Source organism: Tubulanus polymorphus, chromosome 6 (assembly GCF_964204645.1).
Source record: "Tubulanus polymorphus chromosome 6, tnTubPoly1.2, whole genome shotgun sequence".
Lineage (NCBI taxonomy): Eukaryota > Metazoa > Nemertea > Palaeonemertea > Tubulaniformes > Tubulanidae > Tubulanus > Tubulanus polymorphus.
Genome location: NC_134030.1, coordinates 4,896,278 through 4,921,764, shown reverse-complemented (window position 1 = coordinate 4,921,764; position 25,487 = coordinate 4,896,278). Strand labels below are relative to the sequence as shown.

Below are 25,487 nucleotides of genomic sequence, written 5' to 3'. Positions count from 1 at the left end.
AGAATAATCTTTGAATTTTGCTCGATTTCGCGAATGATGAATTGACTTTAAGGCATCGCATCTTAACCCTCTAGTTGTGAGATGAATATCTTCACCGGCAAAGGCAGCGGAATTCTCATGAATTGTGGTTCGGGTAAATGATGGATAGAATTTATCGGGTGAATCTCGATTGTGACTGCCAATGAATTTTATTCCGGTTTAAGGATCGGAAATAAAAACCTCAATGAACGTGTCGAACATATCAGAGCAGTAGTTCATAGAGCACTATGTTTATACATCCTCGGGTTCAATCCCTTCAATATCGTCTACTTCAGGCTTAACGGAACAAAGAAAAAAAACATATTTTTAACAAAACCTGCGGAGTACTTTCACATGTATTACTTTTTGGAATCGTAAAAAAATGGGTAAACAGAAATATGCAATTTGAACTTATGGTTATTGGGATTTGTAGCCAAAGGGTGTTCATACTTTGACGATTTAAGTGTAGGTTGTTTAATGACGTGGAATGCTAAATACCTCGCAAATTCCCAGACCATTTTTCTATCGCGCAAAATCTATTTGGCAGTTAAATACATATAAATGACTGCAGGTAATTATTATGTAAGTGCTTCCCCAGCCAGTGTTATTTCCCCTTCGTGTCTGGAATTACTGCCTTATTTTCGTCAGTCGCACATTTACCATAAATTATACCCACAACAACAAAAATAATGTGACAATATCGATACATAATAGCAGCAATTGTTTATACCATTTATTGTGATATTTGAGAGAGGCGGGGTTACCTCAAATCATAGATTGGAAATTATCTTTGAAGTTTTCATGTTTTCATGTATTCATTGAAATTTGATTAATTTTTCATCCATTTGATCTGATTCATTTGATTTCATTTCTAGAAATGACACGAGAGAGTTTAGGAAGCTGTTGAAAATTGTAACGTTTCATCAGGTAAGAATAGTTTCTATGTTTTCCAGTAGGTGGCAGTACGATCTCATCTGGTAGCAATTAGAAATATGATATTATTGTTGATCTTCGAACGATTAAAAGCAATTTTCTTGGAAAAATGTCTGAGCCGTGTGTTTGTTGCTGGATGCTTGGATTTCAATTTGCTGGCATCGATTTAGTGTCCAAAACGAAACCGTTTGTTGACCATCTTCTTACAGTAGTTAAACTCGCTTGAGTTGTCATAGCTGGAACGATCATTATGTTGATGACTTATCCAAATAACGACTTTAAGGTAGTAAATTGAATTGGAAATACCAGTAACTAGGACTAGAAAATAGAGATGACTTAATTTTTGCCTTGCTTTTTGATATGACCGGAACCATCGAAATAAGTTTAGACTATTCGCAGTCTATGAGATTTTTTTGAAAATCACGTAATAGTGATGAAACAATTATTATATAACTGTATTCCTGAAATTTTAGGAAGATTGCTTCGCATCTTCCCAAGTTTATTCAAAATGACCTCTATTAAAAAAAAGATGTGTGGGGGTGTGATTGAGGTATTTTGAGTGGCCCAAATGAAAATTGAATCAGTTTTCTCCTTTGTTGAAATTACGATCTATGGACTGCAAGGGCGGATTTCTGGAAAATATGATGTTTTTTGCTAGGACAATTTTAAAAAGATGAAAGATAAATCCGAATGGGCCGTGATAAAAAACCAGAAAAGCCCCCTTTATCCCGACTCTCCATTCTCCTCCCCCTCGTGGCGTATATCTAAGTGTGCATCATTTCCGAGGGGAATCCTCGCTTCATCAACCTGTCAGGATGTCAGAACACTTCCCGCTAGATGAACGTCCAGTTGTCATTTTCGTCGACGAACAATAAACGTTTCGGAAGAAACCGCGATGAAATGTGATGATGATTTTGTTTTCGGCTGCGGCGGATCGAATCAAACAACGACAGCAGCGTTCAACGTACATCGATCGTCGTCGGTTCTAATCAAATAAACCAATGATGATTTTACGTGGATCGTCATCGTATCAACGTGCCGGCCGTTCGGTCGGTCGGGTGTCGCGTTGTCTCTGATTTACGACTGGTTCATCGATTTTATCGCTCGCCGCCGTCGCGATTTACATAAAACTCGTTTATACGCCGCGGACCTCCGCGTCGAAATCCCGTCGCGCAAATCTCATTTACTATAATAATATAGACAATTCTCTCGGTAAAGATGATGACCATCTCCGTAAAAATATCTACGGATTCGATGGAAACGCTGTTTGACATTTCACCGCCGGAGAGGATTATTGCCGTTGTTTCTTAGACATAAGCCGACATTTAGGAAAACTGCCGGCTAACCTTTCGACTTGAGAGCTCGTTAAATCCTACCTGTAAGTGTCGCATTAGTTCTTGCGAGGGCTAAGTCACCTGCAGTAAAGGGGCGCGGATCTAGAAAATCGGAAGCATGGATTCCAGAAGATAAGAAAAGGCATATCTTGCGTAAAGCAGCCATCTCAATGGCCACTATTCGGGCCCCTCCCTCGGTATTAGATAATATTTGAAGGAAACCCTCAAAAGATGCAATTTCTGTGAGAATGAATGTCAAATTTATGGGTTCTAACGACCTCTGTCTCGATGGAAAGGGCAACCTCGTTTGGAAGGCAGGGGTCAGGACCCCCGAGACCACCCCCTAAAGCCGCGATCACACGAGCATTTTTGCCAAATCTGGCACGGGCCAAATTTGGCCTGGAACAACTGTTCATACGGGTGCCAAATGGGCCCGAGCCAAATTTGGCCTGACCAAAAACGTCGTACCAGGCCCGAGCCAAATTTTAGCACCAGACAAATGATTGCGTTTGAATTGCAATTAGCACCGGAAATGATCCACTTTGCTTTGTTTAAGCAATGTTTAGTATCGAGTGAGTGGTTTGCGTGTGAACGCGCTCTTTAATTAGGCACGGGCCAAATTTGACCCGAGCCTGATCGATGCCAATTTGGCCCAGGCCAAATCGTCTCCGTGTGATTGCGGCTTAAATCGACTCCTGCCCGACAAGGAGATGAGGGAATTTATACTTGTACAGAAAACAATCACCGATTGAGTATGATTGTTGTGTTGTGTGTGTGATGGTGTGATGATGGTATCGATGAAGTGTGTTGAACTCTCTGTTTCTCGGTGCGTGGTTTAGTTTCCGGTTTGTCCGACGCTGCGAACGCCGGGTGTCGTGTTTTGTACACACCCTTTATTTGATTTCCAGTTTCCGTTTTTTCCGTCTTGGCGTGAGCGCGATATCGGTGTGTTCTTCTGTCGGAATCATCGTCACATAGCAATGATGATGATGATGATGATGATGATGATGATGATGATGATGATGATGATGATGATGATGATGATGATGATGACTGCGGATTAAAAAAACACGCTATTATTCTCTCGTTACTGTTGGTAACCACGGCGACGTCAGGCGAGGAGCGAGTCCTGGTTTACCTCGAGTATTGTGTTCGGCTCGTGCGCGCGTGTAGGAGCCGTATTGCCATGGCAACAAAGAAAGCGGTCTCGTGGGAATTAAAGTTACTGAAACGACGATGCTTTTTTTTCTCGTGTAGAGAGATTTCATTTCAGTTTTAGACGGTGTTTCGATGAATTTTTTATGAATACGTGTCGTTTAGTGAGAAATCCATCAATTCGAGTGTTTATTGCAGTCCCCTGAAAAGAGGTTAAATAGGGCTTCAACATTCTCCTAGCCACCTCAATCTGGCTGGATCTGATTGAACGGGTCCTTTGCTTTGCACCAATGAATGGACTTTAGATCGGCTAACAACATAGAGAGTAGTTATATTGCAGGTTTACTTTTAAAGTGGTTCATGATTAAAGATTCATCATTCCCAGGCCTGTAGCATGAGGGATATGAGGGTGCGGTTGTTTTTAACATGGTTGGAACTGATGGGGAGTCTAGGGACCTGTCCTAGAAGAATTTCGAAAATTCAATGCTCGGATAGGCCTCTGAACGAATTCTGATTGATATAACGAAGGTCTAAGTAAATGAACCAATTCAATATATAGTATTATGTTGTGTGAATAGTTTTAATTGTAATACATTTCAGCTTAATATTTTCTTTTGAATTGAAAACGAGTGGAAATAAATTTATTTGTGCGGAAGGGGACCCCATGCTATAGGCCTGACTCCTGAATGTACTTTTTTTATAACGGTTTTATTTCAGGTGCTATATTTTGTTTCTCAATGTAGCCTTCACGGCACCAGCTACGCCTTATTTACTAGTTTCACTATGGGGCTGTACTGTATCTAACATCTCTCAGATTCTGCTCCGGTGAAGAAAAGATGGAACTGTTTTCACAGCGTTCTCGCGTATTCCAGGTGTGAACCCGCTGCGGTTCCCCTCATTTATACACCTTTATGAATAACTACCAGTCACTATCTATACAACGTTTTTTAATAAAAACTTCGTCTGTGAAAAGATACATTTACAACAGCGTAGTATGGCTTAGCCTTACAGAGTTTCTTTTTAACAAAATCGTTACCACAAATACAAGTCTTACAAGGATTATGAAATTTGCTCTGCATTACGTTTTTAACCCTTTCAGTGCATTTACACCACAGTGCGGTGTATAGTACAGTGATTGACTTTGCTAGTACACTGCATTGCAGTGTATTGATATTAGTAATTAGTTTTTATCTCTATTGAAAGATGGCAGCACCTTACAGACATAGTAAAATATAGTTGCTAACAATACATCGCACCGTACCACGGTGTAGATGTACTAAAACGGTATAGCGCCCGTTATTCAACATACTGGGGTGGAATTTTTTTTTACATTTTCAAATCCAGCACTATCGGGAATTAATTATCAACACTGAAAGGGTTTTAAGAGAAACATAGATAGCTCCCGGATATCGTATCCATCCAATTCTTATCCACTTCTGAGATTCGAGACATTATTGGGAAAGATGTTGTTTCTAAAGTGAATTAACTTGAAATCGTTTTCTCCGTGAGCTCAATTTTTGCTCGCGTAGAAAAAGCACTCAACTCCATTTGACGAGTGTCGATAGCCTCGGTGCGCGCAGTTGTGCTTGTCGAAAGTGATATTGAATTTGATTTGAATTCGTTTTTAAAAACATCGATTAGCTTTTATCCCCGCGACGACCAGCCGAGAAAATTGTAATGCAATTTCAGACTTGTTGATAAGATAACATCAGTACTTCTAACAGTTATTATCTGTCGATGTTTTAAATTCATCCAGTTCTAATACTGATTCACTGAGATGAGTTGCAGACATCATTTCAATCACTGAAAAACGCTCGTAATTTGGAATTTTGACAGAAATTTGTTGTCGAAACTATTTAGCTACCATTCTACAGTCGCTGGTGGTACATTACAAGTATAAAAGCCGAGTCAATGTCAAAGATAAAGTGCAGGGAAGAGTTTTGATAGTTGAAACCGGTTGAATTTCTCTAACGTGTCTGTTATTTGATCTGATTTAGATTCTTCTTTTTGTTGGACGTTTGTAATAATGGTAATATATTCATTTCTGCAGTCAGAGGCTCCTGTTTTAGCTATTTAGTTGGTATTTTCTTCCAAAATTTGAATCTTTGAACGATGGTCCAAGGAATGTTGAGGTACAATTTCATCTACATTTGCATAAAGGCAGAGGAGCAGCGCAGTCAAGAGCTCAATAGTCAATAATGTAACGTGTTTCATATGTATTTCTGCAGTTGTAAACTCCTCATTCTGTAATTGAGCTATGTAGTTGATATTTTCTTCTAACTGGGAATAATTGAACAGTGGTGTGAACAACAGCACTGCCCTGCAACTGGAAACCCCGACGAACGTCGAGGAATAATATTACCTACGTTGCTATCAATATCACCATAGCCGGGGTCACAAACATAGCGGAATTTCTTGATGAAAAAAACTCCTGCGCGCATAAAGAACCGATCAGTCAACGTGGTCATGTGTTATTCATTATCGAGTATTGTCCGATTTTGATGAATGTTTTTCTTCGATACTGAGAAAATATTTTTATAGGTGAACAACTGGAATCATTGTTCGTGGAATTGATCGACCTCACAGGATATGATGGCAAACGATGTATTTCATATCTAGAAATATCAAAATTGCCAAAGATGACTACGAGATAACGAATGATGTTATTTCTGATTTTCGATGCTTATTTATTCAGTTAGGCTCGTGAGAGCATATCATCATCATCCCCGGGAATAGAGGATTTCAGTTACAAAGAATGTTTGATGACTTCATCATTTTTTTTAAAGTTTCTGGAATGACGCCGACCACAGACAGATTTCGAAGCTGGGAGCCCTCCCACGGGATGTTTTTTGAAAATTCCAGTGGCAGAACCAAATGAGGATTGGGGGTTCAACCCAAGTGACCTTTTGAGAATCCACTTGATATAGCCTTCTTATCTACTGTACTGATCTTGACCTAATATGCAGTAAAATTGCAAAATCTTCAGGCTGATATATGATGGTTGGCCGGCACCCCTGAGTCTACTAAGGTTATATCTGATTCTGAATTATGGCTATCTGTGTCGATAAAAGCTACAGCGTTGATGGCGTTTTCTATTCACGCACTGGGCCTCAAACTCTAATGGTGTTTTTATCAAAAGCAACCGTACTGAAAAAGAAATTAATTAGCTTCGATTATTTCTGAAATCAATGTTCGCGGCCGGAATAAACGTCGTTAACATTCGTATATCTGGTTTTAGTGCATTTTTATCGGCCATCTTCGGATAAAAATCCATATCCGCTGCACGTTGTCGATGATGACGCCGTGCTGATACCTCGGACCGACGATGCTGGTACAGCGAATAAATCAGCATCACCTGGACGGATGCTGCATCTGTCGACGGGATGCTTGTCATCGTTATTTTCAGTTGCACATTTCAGCGGCGATAAAACTGTGAAACTACCTCCGTATTTATAGAGTACACCGCGAACAAAGAAACTGTAGTAGTTCATTTACTGCTGTGCAAAAAACTGGAGCCCTTTATTTTGTTTATCCGTAACTGGCATTTTTAAAAATCATCCGTCATATTCGTGATCGCGAAAGCAAGCTCTATAAGCTGTGTAACCTGTTTTGTTGTCAGTTTAATGAGTTTAGTTGTTACCTCAGTACGCTCTCATCGTAAATATTGTACAATTGTAATTTAGGTTCGCGTAACCTTTATGTAAAAATTTGGGTTTTTTACGGAACAGCGAGAAAATAAAGTACTGCCTGGCGGTACAGGGCAGGTACGGATCTGGGAAATTTGAAATTGCGCTTGAGATAAAAAGAAATTTATTGCTGCTTGAACCCATGAAGCGGTTAGCCACGAAATCGATGCTTTTAGATGACATTTAAAATCATCATTTTCAAAAAATGAATTCTGGTTTTATCTAATACCTAATGTTTTTCGCAACAGCATTCAATCGAAAAAGGTGGACGAGCGCCCTGTGCGTCCTCTCTAAATCTACCCCAAAACGTGGGTATCATTCGTCTCAAACTCGTTCAACGGTACGATCATCACGTTGACCGTTTTGTAATTGTCGCTGATAAGTTAAAAATGAAAACAGATTCAACGCGAGATCGATGGAATTATCGCTCATAGATAATTACGACGATATAATTACGACGAGTGGCAAAAAGTGTCGTAGCGCGGACAGTCGCTCGGTCGGTCGCTGCTGCTGCTAATGTTCTGACTTCATTTGATAAAGTACTCGTTATTAATTGCGCTATGGAGATTGTGTATAACGGCACCGCGGCTGATTGCAGCGTAATTGATAGTAGTTAATCTGTTAGCCGAAAAACCGTTGCGCCTATATATACATGTACGCGCTAATCGCCGCACAAAAATATGCTCAATTTTTCTCGGCTATCAACTAATAGCCAACGCATTCCCGCATCGCGCGTGCATGCGTTAGCCGGTATTTTTTGGTGCTGCTATTTGCTTCGCTGTAATTATTTTGTGAGGTCGAGTTGCGACGATTTTTGTGAGAAAATTGATTCATTGCACTGCATTACCGGCGGCATATCCGGGATATCGTAATCATTATGATATTTGTTTGTCGCTTTTCGGGGTTAGTGCAGCAGTACTCCCCCCCCCCCGGACCTGGTCCTATTCACTCTGTTCAAAGACTATTCGTAATTAGAAATAAGCCGCGATCACTTTTTTGGCCCATGCCTAAATTGAGCCCGGAACAACTGTTCGCACAAGTACCAAATGGGCCTGTTAGGCCCAACCAGAGACATCGGACCAGACCGGAGTCAATTTTCAGTACAGGTCAAATCATTGCAACTGATTCACTTCACTTTGTTTAAACATTTTTTAGTATCGAGTGAGTGGCTTGTGTGTGAACGAAATTTGACTCGGGCCAAAGTTATTTTTGATGGAGACATTAATGTTTAACCATCTGCAACAAAGCCAGACGTTATCAAAGCGCGGAACAACTTACTGTTATTAGTTAAGTGGCTCTCGAGGAAATCCAGGCAGCTCCCGTAAAATGACATTTAATGAAAGCCTCCCCGGGGTAGGGGATATCTCGACAGTATTCGCAGTGTTTATGACAGCGTTGCGTTGAAGCATTAAATTTCTTAATGTGGTTTGGATTAGATTTTCATTAAATCCCGCATAGGTTTCCGAGAAAACTGACAAAATCTTAAGCATTAAAAACTTCGGCGCTGGCAGTCGATATGTTTACCATTAGTGAATTGTTTAAAAGTTTGTTTCAGTGAATTGTGGTGAATATGATTGAAGTCAAAGTATTTAGTAAAGGCCACAAACAGCTACCAGCTATTTGCAGTCATTTTATGAAAATCCATTAGAAATTCATAGGATCATTACTATGTTCAATCTGTTTTCAGTCCAAGGCACGTCCGTTCTAAATATAGATAGCTTCTTGTTTCTGAAAGCTCAGAAATTGTGGATATATTGATATTCAAACGACGACGACGACGACGACCCACTCTTTAATGAATATTCAATGATGGTCGTGGTTTTACTAAGTACTAGTCGATGATGTCATCACATAACGGGCACTATTCAGCGATAATTGTGTCCTAATGTTTCGGGACAATCGTTTTGTTGGTAGCCGGACCCAGTGAGTCAAACTTCAGCGCAGATTCCAACATAATTGTAATTGGCTTTATTCAGAATAGTAAATGACTTCATATCATCGGAAACAGTTTCCGTTTCGGAATGTTTGTTCAGATATCTACCGAGTTGGCTGCTGGATAATACAGAAAAACCTGAAGACAATGTAAATTGGGCGGTTGCTGAAAAATAATTAGTGAAATTTTCTGGAGGTCACTAATTCTTTGAAGAAGTTGGTTGATTGGTTTGATAGCTAATTAAACGCTGTATCATCCTTCCATCCTTTCATCGGTAGGAGGCTGGCTGTTGCTGCTGTGGATAAGAGCTAGTAGCTTGTTGCTATTGTGAGCGCGGCAGCAGCCTGCAGGTGAGAGCTCTGTCAGTAGTAGAGAGTGCTGGTAGTGAGAGCAGCGCTGCTTACAGTATACTGGTGTCTACATGTTTACATATGAATAATGTCTTGAGGAATTTCAATCAAAAACGTTCGGATAAATTGAAAGGAGAGTTTGGATATAACGGGACAGTACTGATAATTAGTCGTCATAAGGAATACTTAGAATAGGCTCAGGTGAAGCATTTGTTTGTTTGGATATATGTGACTGATAACACTGTTTAGAACTTTGGATTAACTTATAGATTAGAATATGGATTAGATTATACTGATTCACACCATTTCAAGCATTCCTCGGATTAAGTGTATCGTTGATAATTCTGGTAAGAATATTTCTAAAATTGTCTCGTTTGTTTAAAATATACATAAATGGACTCTATGTATATGCCCTATGATATGAAGGATCTGATGGTTTCAGGACTCGATGCCAAATGTGTCTCATATGACTAAGATATTACTGAAGTAGAAATGAAAAGTCTACAGGGAATCTAGGCCAATGTAGATCAGGGTCATCAAATTAATAGTGTTGAATTTACAATGTGATAAAACATTGTACCTGTCAATCATTATGGCCAGCTGGTTCATGTCAGAGCTTTTTAGGGCAGTTCGAGAAATCATACTTCATCATATGTTTGTTTATATTCTTAATACATATATCCTAGCCTACAGCTGAAAAATGTTAAGATATCTGATTTCGTGACTAAATAGTGAATCTTTGTGTCAGGTGATTTTGAGGTTTGACTTGTTGCGTAGGTCGCTATTGTTCGTTGTACCAGCAAAGTCCGTATCCTGATTTTTAATCCCTTTTTTCTGATATTTTAAAGCTTCACTGAAGAGTGATATATATATCAATCATCCTACCACTACAGGGAGTATTTACTAGAATCGTGCTGATGAGTAAATTCATTCCGCTATTGCTTATCCTTCAGTACATCACATATTATACGTATTCAGTATTTTTCCTCACTGGATACAGCAGCAGCAGCAGCAGCAGCAGCAGAACTCCTGCTCGGGAAAAATACCGTTTTGATGAAGTGCTGCACAGTACTGTAATTAGTGTATTTGAATTGGATTTGTGAACGGACACCAGCAGCTGTTTGGTTTAACCCTTTCTTTTTGAAAATCCGATTGTCTGTAGCTGTTACTGAAAATCAACTTTGTGTTATAGTAGCGTAAACTAGCGAGTTTATAGCTGTTATCACACGAGCATTTTTGGCAAACCATGGGTGCCAAATGGACCAGTGCTTATTCATGCCCCGAGCTAGATTTAAGCACGGGTCAAATTATTGCAACTGGTTCCAGAAGTGACTCACTTTGCTTTGTCACAGCATTATTCAGTATGAGCGAGTGGTTTACGTGTGAACGCACTCTCTAATTATATTAGGCATGGGCGAAATTCGATTCAGGCCTGATCCGGGCCAAATCATCTCCTCGTGATAGCTTCTAATAACGATGATATTTTTACGATTAGTTGTCATATCCTTTGAGTGAAATGTGACATACTTATCAGGACATGCATACAGAGAAAAGCTTTACGCTACACTTCAGATATAAGTTAAGATCTGTAAGGTCTATACTTGAAAATACTCAATGCTTCCAACGACCTGGCCCTTTCGTCATTTCAACGATTCATTGAAATCCATGACATGTACAATTTCAATTCATAAAGCAAATGATTTCAAGGTAAACAACGTGGACTGCAGAATGCGTTGTATACAAAATTCTTGAAATTTTGGTTGTTTAGTAAACCTAACGCAGACATATGCATGAAATAATTTGAAACCAATTTCTGAAGCTAAACGATGGTCATGTTTGGCCATCGCCGTCAATTTTTGTTGACAAAGGTATATAAACTGCAAACTGGTGCAGAAAAGAAGGTGCCAAACCTGCTTGAACTGCACACTAAAAACGGTAGAATATTTTAAAAGTTTTTTGAAGAATTTTTCTATGTATAGAGAATAATACTCTGCTATTGAATTAGCTATACCAGAAACTGTGTTCGAGTTAACGGATACCCGAAACTTTTTTGCGAAGGCGAACACCTGTGGCAAGGCTTTACTGATGAAATCTGCGCTAATTGGATTCTTCGAAAAAATTTTGAGTTGCGTTCATCGGGAGCTGATGAGCAATAACCTCTCGGCGAATCAGTTAGAAAGAGAATTCAGTTTCTGACGTTTTGAATTTTTTTCGAAACCGGTTATTTTTTGTATTGAAACGAATAATTAAGACGTCGTGGCCTTTCTGTACGTATAGTTGCGGCGGTGGCGGCATTCCTATACTTCATCATTGCCAATCTAAAGAGAGGTGAATATTGTGTTCATCCATAATGAAGTAGCTGGAAGCGTTCAGGGTTGCTGCGGGTGCTCTGCTGAACAGCTCAGTTGAGTCTCGAGAGCTGAACGCGTGATATGCTAAAGATGAATTAATTTACTGGCGATTAATATATCGACTGGCGCGGCCCTCGGATAGAGGGGAAGATGACTGTTATTAATTATTAATAATCAGTTATGCAACGTAGTTCATTAGGATAATCTTACTATTCATATTCAAATTTCTTTTATGCGTTTGACTTAAAGAATGCGTTTGAATCACAACCCGGGCCCAAGGATACCTTGAAACAAAATACTAAATGATTATCAGTTGTTTATCGTATTCTTCACAATTTCAATGAATTTTGTAAAAGTCTACAAATCTCATATATACTCATATACATTACAAAATGGTTTTATATTTCATTCGATTGACATTCTGAACATGTTTTTCTTCGTTCGTTTATCGAAGTTCTCACATTTATCCGGTGAACTTTCCCTCGGTTGCGTATGTTTTCAATCGGCTGTTTGCTGATAAACCCCTCATGGAGTGGAGACTGCCGCCATGTTTCCAGTTGACTGCATTCAGACCTCACGCAGTTCCCCTTAAACAACCACTGAATAAATGATCTATAAACCGTGCGGTGGCCGGAGGCGGCGGCGGCGTACGGCGGCGGCGGCGTACGGCACCAATCTTCCATTAACAACCACTTCTCTTATGCTTACCTGCATAAATATTTCTATCTAATCCGGATACATGGTTTCATCGAATAGATTGAATAGATTGAACCGAGACTCTATGGAACATTCATGTCATCTATTGATCTCTGATAGCTTTCAGATTTTGAATTGACGTTCAAACTGTTGATTTTCGCGCATGTCATTAATTTCATTCAGTCTTACCAGGTGCGAAACAGTACCTTTCATCTATATCTATTATAGACCAAAATCAGAATTAGGTATTTTATTTCTATATATAAAGAGTTCCTAATTTGTCCAAATTTTTGCTTCATTTTAACTTAAGACCGATCATGAGACCCTACGCCTCATTGACTCAAATGAACTAGGATATTGTGTCGTGGATTCAGAATATTACATGAGAAAAACAATTTCAAGCACTCTTATATTCGTAACTTCGACATCTGTAAATGATTTACTGAAGAGGTAAATGTAAATTACTTGATTAATAGATGAGTACGTCCTCCACCCACATGCTCTCACTTATTTTTAATTGTTCTTATAGATTCGCTGTTAAATCGTTCATCAAACACTTTCTAATGGTATTTGACCCAATATTCATATAACAAATCTCAAATACATATACACCAGTAATATTCGGCCTTACGTAAGACTGAATACTTTTAAGATCCGTTAATAAATCTTGCGTTCTTGGAAAATCTATGAGCATCCATCTAACAGTTCAGCCACGACGATGATAATGATGATGATATTAGTTTAATTATGTCTTTCCACGGTTCTCCGCGCGAAGACATAGGTATATTTTTAGGTTATTAAAACGCGCGCAACTATCGAGTTTGTTTATTAATAAGCAGAATCATGTAGAAGTGTTATCGCATACAGCGCGCATTAACCAAACTAATTTCACGTTCGCAAAAACGTTACGTAGACGTTCAGTAATAAATTCATGCAATTATCACAGAAACCGGCGATAAAATCGCAATTTATTGAAATGTCAACATTTCCGAAATGCGCAGTTTGATAACTAATAAAATGCCTAAATTGCAGTTGAAATTGCGCCATAAACTATCCGCCATGTTTGAAATCGACATCGCAAAAAAATGATAATTACCCCCAGAAAGTCGCGTAAATCTATCGGAATTAAACGATTTATTCAAATTGTTTTAATTTCGACGTTGCCTGCAAAATATTCGCTGCTGAACCATTGAATTTATGTTTCCAAATCTTTGAGAATTGTTGTGACATAATGCCTGTTTTATTCCTCTCTCTTCCTCTCTATCCCCCCCTCTCTCTCTCTCTCTCTCTCTCTCTCTCTCCCTCTCTACCTCCCTCTCCCTCTCTCCCTCCCTCTCTCCCTCCCTCTCTCCCTCTCTCCCTCCCTCTCTCCCTCTCTCCCTCCCTCTCTCCCTCTCTCCCTCCCTCTTTCCCTCCCTCTCTCCCTCCCTCCCTCCCTCTCTCCCTCTCTCCCTCCCTCCCTCCCTCTCTCCCTCTCTCCCTCCCCTCCCTCTCTCCCTCTCTCCCTCTCTCCCTCTCCCTCTCTGCTTCCACTGCCGAATATCGACGAACTGATCTTATTTTATTTGTCCAGTCGTAAGATCAAGTGTCATAGGTTGCTGTCGAGTCTTTTCATCTCCACACTTCATCTCCTTCAGCGCGTTTTATGATGGAACTCGTCGCCTGTTTTTTTTCCTAGCTGTCTCGAACTGAGCACCACCGACTTTTACGATCGTGAAATATTTAAGCCACTTGTCATCTCATCTGACGGATTCCCATCTTTTTAGCTAATTTTTTTTTGACGTGACAATAAATCCTAATCGTGAATTCATTACTAAACGATGAATTTCCTAGATTCATTTTCCCAGGCCACGAAATGAAATGAAAGTAAATTTTAGAATTTTTGGCTGCGAATAAATTCAGTTCACTTCGAATTCAGATTTAGAGTCTTGATTCGGCGCTATCTTTTTTATCATCTTTCTACGGTCTTTACCGAGCATGCTGAAGAATATGTTATGAATTCGAAATTTCTCTCGCTTTTATCCGAGAATCAAAGGAATTATGAGTAAATATCTTCACCGAACAACGTTTCCTCGTTTCGTAATCTGCGAAATCGATGAATAAAACATATTAAAATTGACGATTCGAAATTCGAAGAATTCTGATCTGAAAGATCCGACAGACACTGCTGCCAACAGCTTCCGTATACGTCTCTCGGTATTTCATTCTCTGTCAAGTAAATTTAATCAGGTGTCTCTCGACTTCGAAGGAAATCAACCCGACATGAATCGATTGGACGCGACGATCTTCATTTTCGAAACGAATTCCTAAAACGAGTCAGTCAAATTTGTCTCAGAGGTTGGGGGGTCATTTCCAATAGAATTTAGGGTGAATTCTCGACAAACAACTCCGGCGAACATCCTCTGGATGTTTGATCGATTATGATAAGTTCCTTTAGTGCGTTGTATCTGGGAACGTGAAATTCTGTCAGCAAATCGAATATCCGTAGAAATAATATTCAATATTCATAATCTTGAGGCGTTATAGCGTCGCTGTCATCGGTTTGTGTGTAGCTCATGCGACGGAATTCCGTGATGAATCATCGTTTACTGCCCCTACACCGTTGATACCGAGAGAGAGCGAGCTCGGTCTTAATTTGGAAATCGGTGATATTCATAGACATCACGCTGCGCGAGTCGTTGAGGTATATTCAATAGGTTTAGAGTTATCCGGGAGCGAGTATATCGATCCCCGTCCACGATCCGAGTACATGTTAGTCACCGCTTCCTCGGCGAAATTCACGGAAATGTTTGCGATCGCAATAAATAACGTTGCGTTAGCCGTATCTATCTATCAGCAGCGTCTAGGTCCCCTCGGTGAAATTCATCTTATTCAAAAATCGAGACTTTTTTTTACTATATATGATTCATAGGAAAATAGTTGCGCGGGGTCCGTGCAGTCGTTGTGTCTGAATTTTTCACACCGGATCATTTCCAGCAGTTTTACGATCCATATAGAATTGCTTTCCTCTTCCTACATATTTCATGAATTACGTTAATCGTCCGATACAAAAAAAAATTAATTTGCTCTTCTATAATTTATCATCGAGCGCGGCCTTGTTCATATATAATATATAATGTAATACGTATATATACATATATATATATATATATATATATATATATATATATATATATATATATATATATATATATATATATATATATATATATATATATATATATATATATATATATATATATATATATATATATATATATATATATATATATATATATATATATATATATATATATATATATATATATATATATATATATATATATATATATATATATATATATATGTATATATACGTATTACGCAACCTCTGTTATGTTGATGATGAAGAGACAAGATGATCTAAATGGATGGACACACATTTCCATCATTTGATTGATCGCTATTAATTATAGATAGAACCCATTCTGTATGTCGGTACGTACATACATACATACATTACAAGACTAGCAGTAGACTGTTGAGAGAGAGCGCGGCTTAAATGAGAGGCCGGCTTAAATGCCTTATCTTTGGTCTCCCATGTGGAACGTTTCGATTGTCTGAAACTGCCGCCGAACAGAGAGAGAATGTGTCTGCAAATATAATCAAATATACAGGTTACTTGGCAACTGCATGATAGCTGGAAATCACTAGTGATGGGTGAATATCTCATGAATATTTCCCTTGTTCGGATCATAGAGCGATGAAAGCTGTGGTCATCTTCATCGTGTAGACATCTCGATGCTGTTCTCCATCAGTTTTAACTACATTTTGGACGATTGTTATGTTTTTCTAACAGATAGCTTCCACCTGATCACCTGATCAGTGAGCCATCTCTTTCAGCCCCAAAACTATTCCGCGCTAAATAGTTGTAAAAATAGCTCTTAGCATTTGAGTTGAAAACGTCAAAATCCTCTTTTAGTTTAACTTTACTATTGTGGGGTTTTCTGCAAAAATATTCATATTCATCACATTCACTTTCATTATGGTTTAGTAGTGTTTCTTCTATCCTGTTGCAAGTAATACTGATGTGTGTAAGTCTGTTCAGGATGAAGGGATTATTTGATTCTAATATCAGATTTACACCGCAGGTTCTGGTAATTACATGAAATATGATGCAACTTGCGTTCAGTTTATGACGGCAGATGAATTTATTAACCTTTGATCGTAGATTCGTGCCGAGATGCACGGAACCAATTCGAACTCGGTAAATGAGACTTTCATGTGTAATTGACTTCACGATTCCTCCGCGGCGCGCAGCTATAAAACACCCGTGGATTCTTCTTCATCGGATCTACGATTCCGCGATGGTTCGGGTTCTCTTTATTCAGCTAAACGGTAATAAAACCGTCGAGTCGTTCATACGCAGTATAACCATTAATCGGTTAATCCTGGTTCTGACAGGTCGGTGATTAGCTGCAATCTCCCTGTGGATTAACGAGTAAAGGATGGCTCCTTTACCACCTTATAACTCAAATACTAGCAGTATCCGTTCTGATCATCTTTTTGTTATAGTTCTCATGTGAGGCCAATTGCTTAATAGTTGGCTAAAGGTAACTGACTGACAAATACTATAGTAACAATGAACTTATTGTCACTATGTCAACTATCCGCTGGTTAACTCTAACAATATCTAATCTTTATAGTTTTCATAACATTTGATGATATTCCATCAGTTCATCCGAAACCATCAGCTGATGGAGACAATTTGGCCCCACCAGGGTGAAACCGGTCTAGACCAAACTACGTCAAATTCACGTTCAGATGTAAATCACTCACTCGTTACTAAAATGTCATAAAAAAGATGCTGTGGCAAGCATGGTGACTCACTTCCAGAACAGGAATGATGTGACGCATGCTAAAATTTGGCACTGGCCTGGTCTGACATTTTGAGTCGGGCTTAATTTGGCCCGTGTCAAACTGGCTTAGACCAATTGGCGGTGAAGAGTTGATGATTGTGGTATAATCTGGCTCGGGCCTGAATTTTGCGAGGGTCAAAAACCCTCGTTTTATCTTGGCTATCGTTTCCAAAATGGTCAGCAATCATTCAAGGGGCAGCAATCATTCTTTGAGATTGAAAGAAACATCATGTATTACTGTAATGATGACAGGTTTATGTCGTCCGACAAATATAAAACTGATTCATTCCACGTCTGGAAATAAAAACCCTCAGATGAAAGTTGCTTCCTGTTTTAAATCGGGACTCGGGAAGATGTTTACACCGCGGTAAGTCTGCGATAATTCTGATAATACCGTTGTTAGCTGCATCTGTAACGAATTATCCACTGGTTCCAGTGGTATTGGTATTGAGTCATAGTCTCCCCGCAACCCACCCACACTCAGAGCTAGATACCAAAACAGATATACCAGCGATCGATACCAGCATTTAACCCTTCGCTAACTAAGACTCAGTCTTGTGTCTACGAAAAACATAAGACAGTTTTTGCATGAAATTTTTGCATGATGTCTGAGGGTTAGTTTTTGGTCCAGCAGTACCGGGATATCGGATAGAAATTGGAAATTTTCAAATGGTACTTTCAGGTTTAGAAATATTTGTGAATTTTACCAGTTTTCCTCTAATCTGTGAAACATCGAATAACGACCCATGAAATACGTGGGAAAACTTGGAAATGTTGAATGCTATGCGAAGCATGTAAGCGCATGACACTCCCTCCTGACACTCCATCTTCAACAAAGTGACCAACCTCGACCATTATCATATTCAGCCATGATTGTGTGCTGCTGCTACTGCTGTAATAAGAAACCCTGTAAGCCAATAGTTCCTGAGGATATTTACCAACGACAGCGCATAAAGCATTATTCCATCATTCCATCTCATCTTTGCTGCCATCAGCTTTTCGACAGTCGAGTATTGACTAATGACGTTGCCCGGTGGCCTGGGAATTCGACGGTCATCTTACCTCGTGCTACGTTTGAAACTTCGGAGCTGAAACCGCGAACAGGAAAATGAAAGCTCGGGGGTTCGCTGCCGAATTTGAAGATGAAAACAAAGGGTTAAAAATTTCTATCATTTATTGTTTTCAACTTCAGATTCAGATTCCGCGCGTGACACGTAATGTTTCCGTTAAAAATGTTCAAACTTCTCTTTGAACTTCGATTTTCTGCACCGGTAAATGCGAAGTTAGTCGTTAAAGTGTCACATTCACTGAGCGTGTGTGTGAGCGTATGTGCATCGGGTAAAAATGTTTGTTTCAAGTAACAACGACGAAAATCATTACACACTTCATGTATCAGTTTACAGTTCTTTCAAGTAACGGGTGGAAACGAAACATATTTGGCTCAATAAATATAAACGTCTCGTTCTGGTTGAATATTGGAACCGGTATAATGATTTGAAGCTGTGACATCGGTCTTTGAGGTTTCGCGTTGGGTCGATTGATTTTAACGCGACAGACAATAAGGATGTTTCTAGATTTTTAACTGTTGAATTGATTATCAGTTCATCTCTGTCTCTGTCGTTTGCTGCTTGTGATTGTTAGTGTCAACACGTATAGATTCGTTCTAATGCTGGGTTCACACACACAACTTTTTGAAGAGAAAATTGAGAAGTTGTCTCAACTTCTCGATTTCTCAACTTCTGACCCGGTTAGATAAATAAACAAAGTTGTGTCAAAATGTGTGTTCACACACACAGCTTAATTCACACAACTCCAGCTGGGCGTAGATGCAGCAGTGCATAGAAGGCATAGAAGGATGAACAAGAAATTGCAATTTAAGCAGAAATCAAAAAGATAATTGTGATAAAACGACTTTGGCCTATCCAGCATCCATATGGATATATCATGCCCGGTGTTAGGGGATCCTGGTACCGCCTGACTCCAGAAATTTTAAAGAGAATTCATGAGTCTTATATATCAATTATCTGATAGACATGCGATTGATGAGATTTTAAAGGTTTATTCTTTTATTGTAGAAATTGTAGAAATATATTGCCCTCTCTTACCAGAAAGGAAGACTATTAAAATGCGCGCGAATATACTGCATGTTGATTGGTTAGATTTCTCTCAACTCCTCGACTGAGTTGAGAGAAATAGAACATGTTCTATTTCTCTCAACTAGTCGAGACTAGAGTTGTGTCGAGGAAAATCGAGCAACTTTTTCGTTCACACACATGACTCACTTCAAAATAGTTGTCCTCGACTGTGAGTTGCTCGATTCCTCGACGAAAAATCGTGTGTGTGAACCTAGCATAGTCTGCCTTTACCAATATATGTTGGGGACGTGGATTGTGTATTGTAGATCCTATTCGCGGTCGAACCTCATCCCAATTCTGATGTTGAATTCCAGATTGCTTGTGGCTTTATCCTATATTGGCTTCGTCCTACCTAGATTTTGCCTTAAATCGCATTCTGTGCCCTGTCATATCCTTGCATATTTGTCTTGAAATGGTGCGAGAGAAAATTGGCAAGAGAACGAGCGATTAATTTGTATAGAAGGAGGACAGGTAGAAGCCTTGAATTGGCAGCGAGGGAAGAATTGATTTTTAGCGTGGATTCTATGAAAAAGAAATAGCTAGTAGGCTTAGAATATAGGTTTTCCAAATACGGCACTGTGTACCAAAATATGTGAGATAACATTTAGAAGAGAGTATTTCAATATTGAATTGATTTGTTTTAGATATCGTTGTATGAAATGTGTTGAAGGCCGGATCTATTTGTTCGTTTGATTACGTTTCGCATTGATTTTAGCGTGGTTAATGTTTATTTAAAGTCGTGATATCATCGTCGTAGTTGTCGTTTTTTTTTTCAATATTTTTGTCAGCGATTTCGATTTGAAAAAAATCTAGAAATTTCTGCTCAGGGTATGAAATAAAATCCTCGTATTATTTGAAGAATTGGGAGCATTTGTAACAACTAGCATTTTCAGTGCACTCGGGAACTAGCTCGTCAAAATAAATCCAAAGTCATCAATTCCATCTTGATAAAATATCTTTTATTCAAATGCTTTGTCGGCTTCCGACCGCAACAACTGCTCAGTACAAACTGCCAACTAAAAGTGTGTGTCGTGTCTCTAATTCTATCTCAACTGACTCTTATATATATATATATATATATATATATATATATATATATATATGTATATATATATATATATATATATATATATATATATATATATATATATATATATATATATATATATATATATATATATATATATATATTCCTGCATAGTAACAAAAACTTAGGTGACAGACAGTGAGTAGACAATTTGAGCCATAAACAAAGACAGAAAGAACATATGACTAATTACTTTACTAACAAATACATTTCTACACAAAACAACAAGTTGCTATACATTCTCTAGTTGTTTCAACCGACACTAATTCCCTTCATTCATTTCATCTCTTTTTAAAGGGATTTATTTATACGTTTCCTTTGATTTTTAGTTTTTTTCTCTACGTTGCGCGACGACGTCGTTATTTGCGGATTTATCTTACGAGACGGTTTGTTTCGTAGCTCAGGGCGTCGTACGGAACGAGATGAAGACTCATTTCTGAGGAATTTTTAGTCTTTTTGATCGTCTTTATCGATCTATCTCACTCCGCAAATATCAGTACGCTTCGACAAACTTAGCGCGCATCGCCCGTCAAACACTCTATCAAAATGTAAACCTCCTGACTCCAACCATCAACGAGTCTTTTGTCTTTATGTATCACTACTTAAAAGGCGACTGCATCATGATTGGTTGCAGGGGCGGATCCAGAGAAATCTTCTGAGAGCCCTTTTTTCTGGCCCCAATCTTTTGAAAGCTGTTCTTGTAAATACATTTATAGTTTCAAAGTTGCTATGACGTAGATAATGAGATCAGATGCCCTGAAAAAAGCGCCTTAACGGTTTAGCGCCTTCGGTTCTCGCTCAAGGCAGGCAATGAAGTATTGTCGCCCCTCTTTTCTGCACCCCTTTGAAGAAGTCCTAAATTCGCCCCTGTGTTGCAACTTGTCGCAAATTATCAGTGCCTGTGTATGACTAGTCTCTGTCGAGATCAGTGTATGCCAGTAACAGATGATAGAACATGTGCGACTCATTGCGACTGGCATCGCTGGCAGTTGCATGGGCACGTGTGTCGATGGACGGGTCTTTGTGAAGAGATCGGCGCTGGTTATTGCTGTGAATCTCGTTATAATGAGTTGCTGGCAATCGCGAGGCCGAAGTATTAAATCTCGCTTTGCAAAACTCAGTTTTTCCTCTTTTACCTCAAGTCAGAAATACACGCTATTACTTAGATGCATTTTTTCACTTGCGTACTTTGTGCGAGTTTACGTTCATTAAATCAGACAAGTCGCTACTGTAGCACGATGGGTATTGAGTATTAAGTGGGTAAAAGGGCTGCGGAGTTCTGAGAGATAAATAGATAAATTATTCAGGGTTTGATGAGTATGGAATGGATACACGTCTTTCAGACGAGGCGTTTCGCCTTCTAGTGATAAATGTTTGCACCGAACACTGAATCAACTTGATGCATGTTGAGTAAAGAAACTCAGTGGATTTTTAGCGCTAATTGTTGCCAGAATCCGTGCCAGGAATACGCTAGAAGAATCGATAAGAATTCTTGAAGATCATTCGAATCGTGGTTTCATTCATTGATCATGCATTCGGAAATTTGAATTTTTCTTTGATTTAGACTTAATGATCTATCCAACTTCAATTCACATGATCATGTACGAGGGAAATTTGATCGTCCAAATTTCATTTGTTTCTGACTGCTTTTCTTTTTCCTCGTTTATGTTCATTGACAATCTTTGTACGTACAGATTATATGATGAATAAATTGAATTGAAATCGTCTTGCCCCGCCCCTTATGCAAAGAACCTTTTTTGAATAATGTTTCGAGATTTGTCTTTTTTATCCAATAGTTAATGATAATTGTTTGTTTATCGTTTTAGCTGTCGTGCTGAAGCTGTGATGTCATAATGACAATAATTACGTTTCGCTGGGATTGTATGTTGAAATGTCTTCTAATCATTGCTACAGAGTTTGTCATCATACAAGGTAAGATTAATTGTTTATATCTAAGATTAGATCCTAACTTTGGAAAAGCCATCTTTCAGTCGTTTCATCAGATCTTTGATTCATATAAGAATCATGGGAAGTTGACCAGAGAGTGAAAATCATTGCAAAATTCGTAGATTTGAACAGTTTTTCAGTAATGAGTAACTAACTGCTTGTTCTATCTATTTCTTGTGATCGAATTGATCTATAGTTGTTACATAATGAGAACAGCTGACTTACAGGGTGTGAGTACTGCTCACTGCTCGCTGCTCTTTCAGCTGTTCAAATAAGACAAAGGCACTTGGGGGTCGGAATAGAAACGAAACCCTGGTTTACTAATCTCTGTAACTGATATTCCGTATGCTGCATATATCTGAACTGAGAACTACTGAAGTCCTTCTTTGACTTGACTCGACTCGTCAGGTGCGAACGTGTTGTCCTGGGGCCGGTTGCATAGTCATGGCTTAGACTTAAGACCAGTCTAAGACCAACTTAGTTCTATATCCAATCTAACAACTTAAGACTTGTCTTAAGATTTAAGACCATTTTTGGACTTAAATCACGACTGTGCAACTGGCCCCTGGGCTCAAACATTTTCTAAAACATGAACATATGCGTTCACACTATCACCAGTTAGTTCATTTTAATTTGGCCCATACTGGAATGGACATATGAAGAATGGAACGTATCAATGCTGTGCGTTCACGCATGTTTTTAAATCGCTGGTCCAGCTGGACGTCACAAAATGCTCTGATCTAACTACACGCAGAGAAATGGTCCATTCTGAAATTCAGAACAGACCTGGATCATTTTTTTTCGGATGATCTGAATTAATCTGTTCAAAAAATGGACGTACTTTTCGTTTGGTCCATTCTAAATTGGAATGGACTAAACTAATAATGTTCTAGTTCTAAATGATGGCAGTGTGAATGTGGCTCTTAACGAAACAAATCACGATGGAAAAAAATCCAAGTTGAATTCATCGCATGGAGTGGATCAGTCATCATCGGGTGGATATAATGTGACACGTGACGTATAGCCCGTTACTAACTACCGAGCTGTTGATTAAACTTGAGTTTTGACTTCGTTGACATCGACAATTAATTAGAAATGTCAAGTTCACCGCAGCGCGTAGAGTCGGTAACGAGACCCAGGTAATACTTGATAAATCCATTAAATACGCAGACACGATGGCGGCGGCTCTCTCTCTCTCTCCGGCTCTCCCTCCACCGGTTCAAACACAACATCACGATGCAAACTCCATAAAATATACATCTATGATCGAGAAATGATTTATACGCCGCGCCTGACCGGTGAGGCGGGTCTCGTATTCTCGCGCTTGTCCGCTGTCTATGTTGATAAACGCTAAAATAATCGACGAAATGAATTTCTATGTATGAATTGCACAAAAACTCCCCGATAAACGCTCAGTTCAACAGCAGCGACACGGGCACTTTATATACAACCTGTAATTCGTGTAAAATGTTGTATACGTATGCTGTATTTGCTGCAAGCGATGCGGTTTGCCAAAAAAAAAACGAATAGAATGTTTGCGAAAACTGGATCAACGGTATAAGATTTTCCCGATGAAAGTGTACAAAGAACAATGCACAATAGGTTCTATTATCGAAAGTATTTATCTGCGGGGATTTTAGTTTTACTCTCACGTTCGACGCCTTCAGCTGTAACTGTCGTCATACGGAGGAGGACGCTTCGCTCGTCACACATGAGACGCTAATCCACAGTCCCTGAAATAAGATGCAGTTGCCAGTGGCAACGAATTGTTTATTATTGACAGAACTGTTGCTGCGCTTACAAAAGCAGCAGTAATGGAGTAGTACCTGAAGGTTCGAATTACAGGTGCGCGCTGTTAGAATAAAAATCGGCAGCCTCAAATTATCGCATTTTTTCTCGCGAGGCATGCCTCATCGATACGTCTACCTCGGGTCATGTGCAAAAATCGTTTAATGCTAACTAAATTTGCCGACGCAAAATATATCCAGATGAAATTGGAGAACTAAAAGTAATTGCATGGATTTTTAATCAGTTAATGTAAAGACAAATATTACGTTGAAGGTTAACTTGATTTAATTGAGAGTATCAGCTTTCGCAAGTAAATCATCAAATAAATTCACTCATTTACCAGATGAAGCTACTATACACTATTAGCGAAAGCTCGTATTTTTATTGAAATAAAGTTAACCTTCAATGTAAAATTTGTCTTTGCGTTTACTGATTCTACACCAGGGTCCAGTTCCACAGTTCTGAGTTAAGATTTGACACTGAGTTAACTCATTGAAAATGAGCTAACTTTAACTCAGAGATAACTCTAACTCACAACTGTGGAACTGGGTCCTGGTTATCACGCCTCCTCCACAGCTCTCTTCAATGGATTTTTGATGAAATTTTTTATCTCCTAAGTTTCGAGCATTCTTTGATGTTCATCGTTAGGAAATTTAAATCGATGATTGAAATTCTTGGAAAGCCACAAATAATAAAAAATGATGCTGGTTTTGTCTATCACAGAATCAGATCAGGTATTCAGTAACAGATACAGTAAAGTGATGCGACAGTGTCCTCTGTGCTATGTTATTAGTATTCACACTGTATTCACCCTGTTGAATTATCTCTCTCTATGTTTTAGTACACGAGACACGATGCTTTTCCTGCGAGAGACTATTTGCATATTTCGTCGTTTCTTACATGTCTCGAGGAAGCAAATCAAAGGCTTCGTAACAGACTGTAATCACTTTCATGATTGGTTGATTGGCTATTTGAATAAAATTATGGAGCTTTCACTTTACCAATTATGCCTTTAATTTTGCTTGTCTTGTCGAGCGTATTTCAAGTCCTCTTCGTAAGTAGATAATCTTGCCAAAACCCTTCCCTTGAATGTATGAAATTGGTATGTTTTTCAGCGTTTCTCTACAAAACAATCTTTCGATCAATCATACGCAACTTTGGGTTAAAAATGTTTAT

General features: G+C 38.9%; 1 protein-coding gene across 7 annotated transcripts in view; it reads left to right on the top strand.

Moving 5' to 3' along the window:
• Positions 1 to 25,487, top strand: part of LOC141906825 (roundabout homolog 2-like) — a 64,901-nt gene that overhangs the window by 11,537 nt on the left and 27,877 nt on the right. For 6 of the 7 annotated variants that reach the window (XM_074796233.1, XM_074796232.1, XM_074796235.1 and 3 more), the window contains exons 3-4: positions 894 to 945; positions 22,403 to 22,508. In XM_074796233.1, the coding sequence (XP_074652334.1) occupies positions 22,430 to 22,508 (79 nt within the window). In that variant the 5' untranslated portion in view covers positions 894 to 945; positions 22,403 to 22,429. Of the gene's footprint in view, positions 1 to 893; positions 946 to 9,735; positions 9,757 to 22,402; positions 22,509 to 25,487 lie in introns of those variants that run through there. The other variant, XM_074796230.1, reaches the window with a different exon arrangement.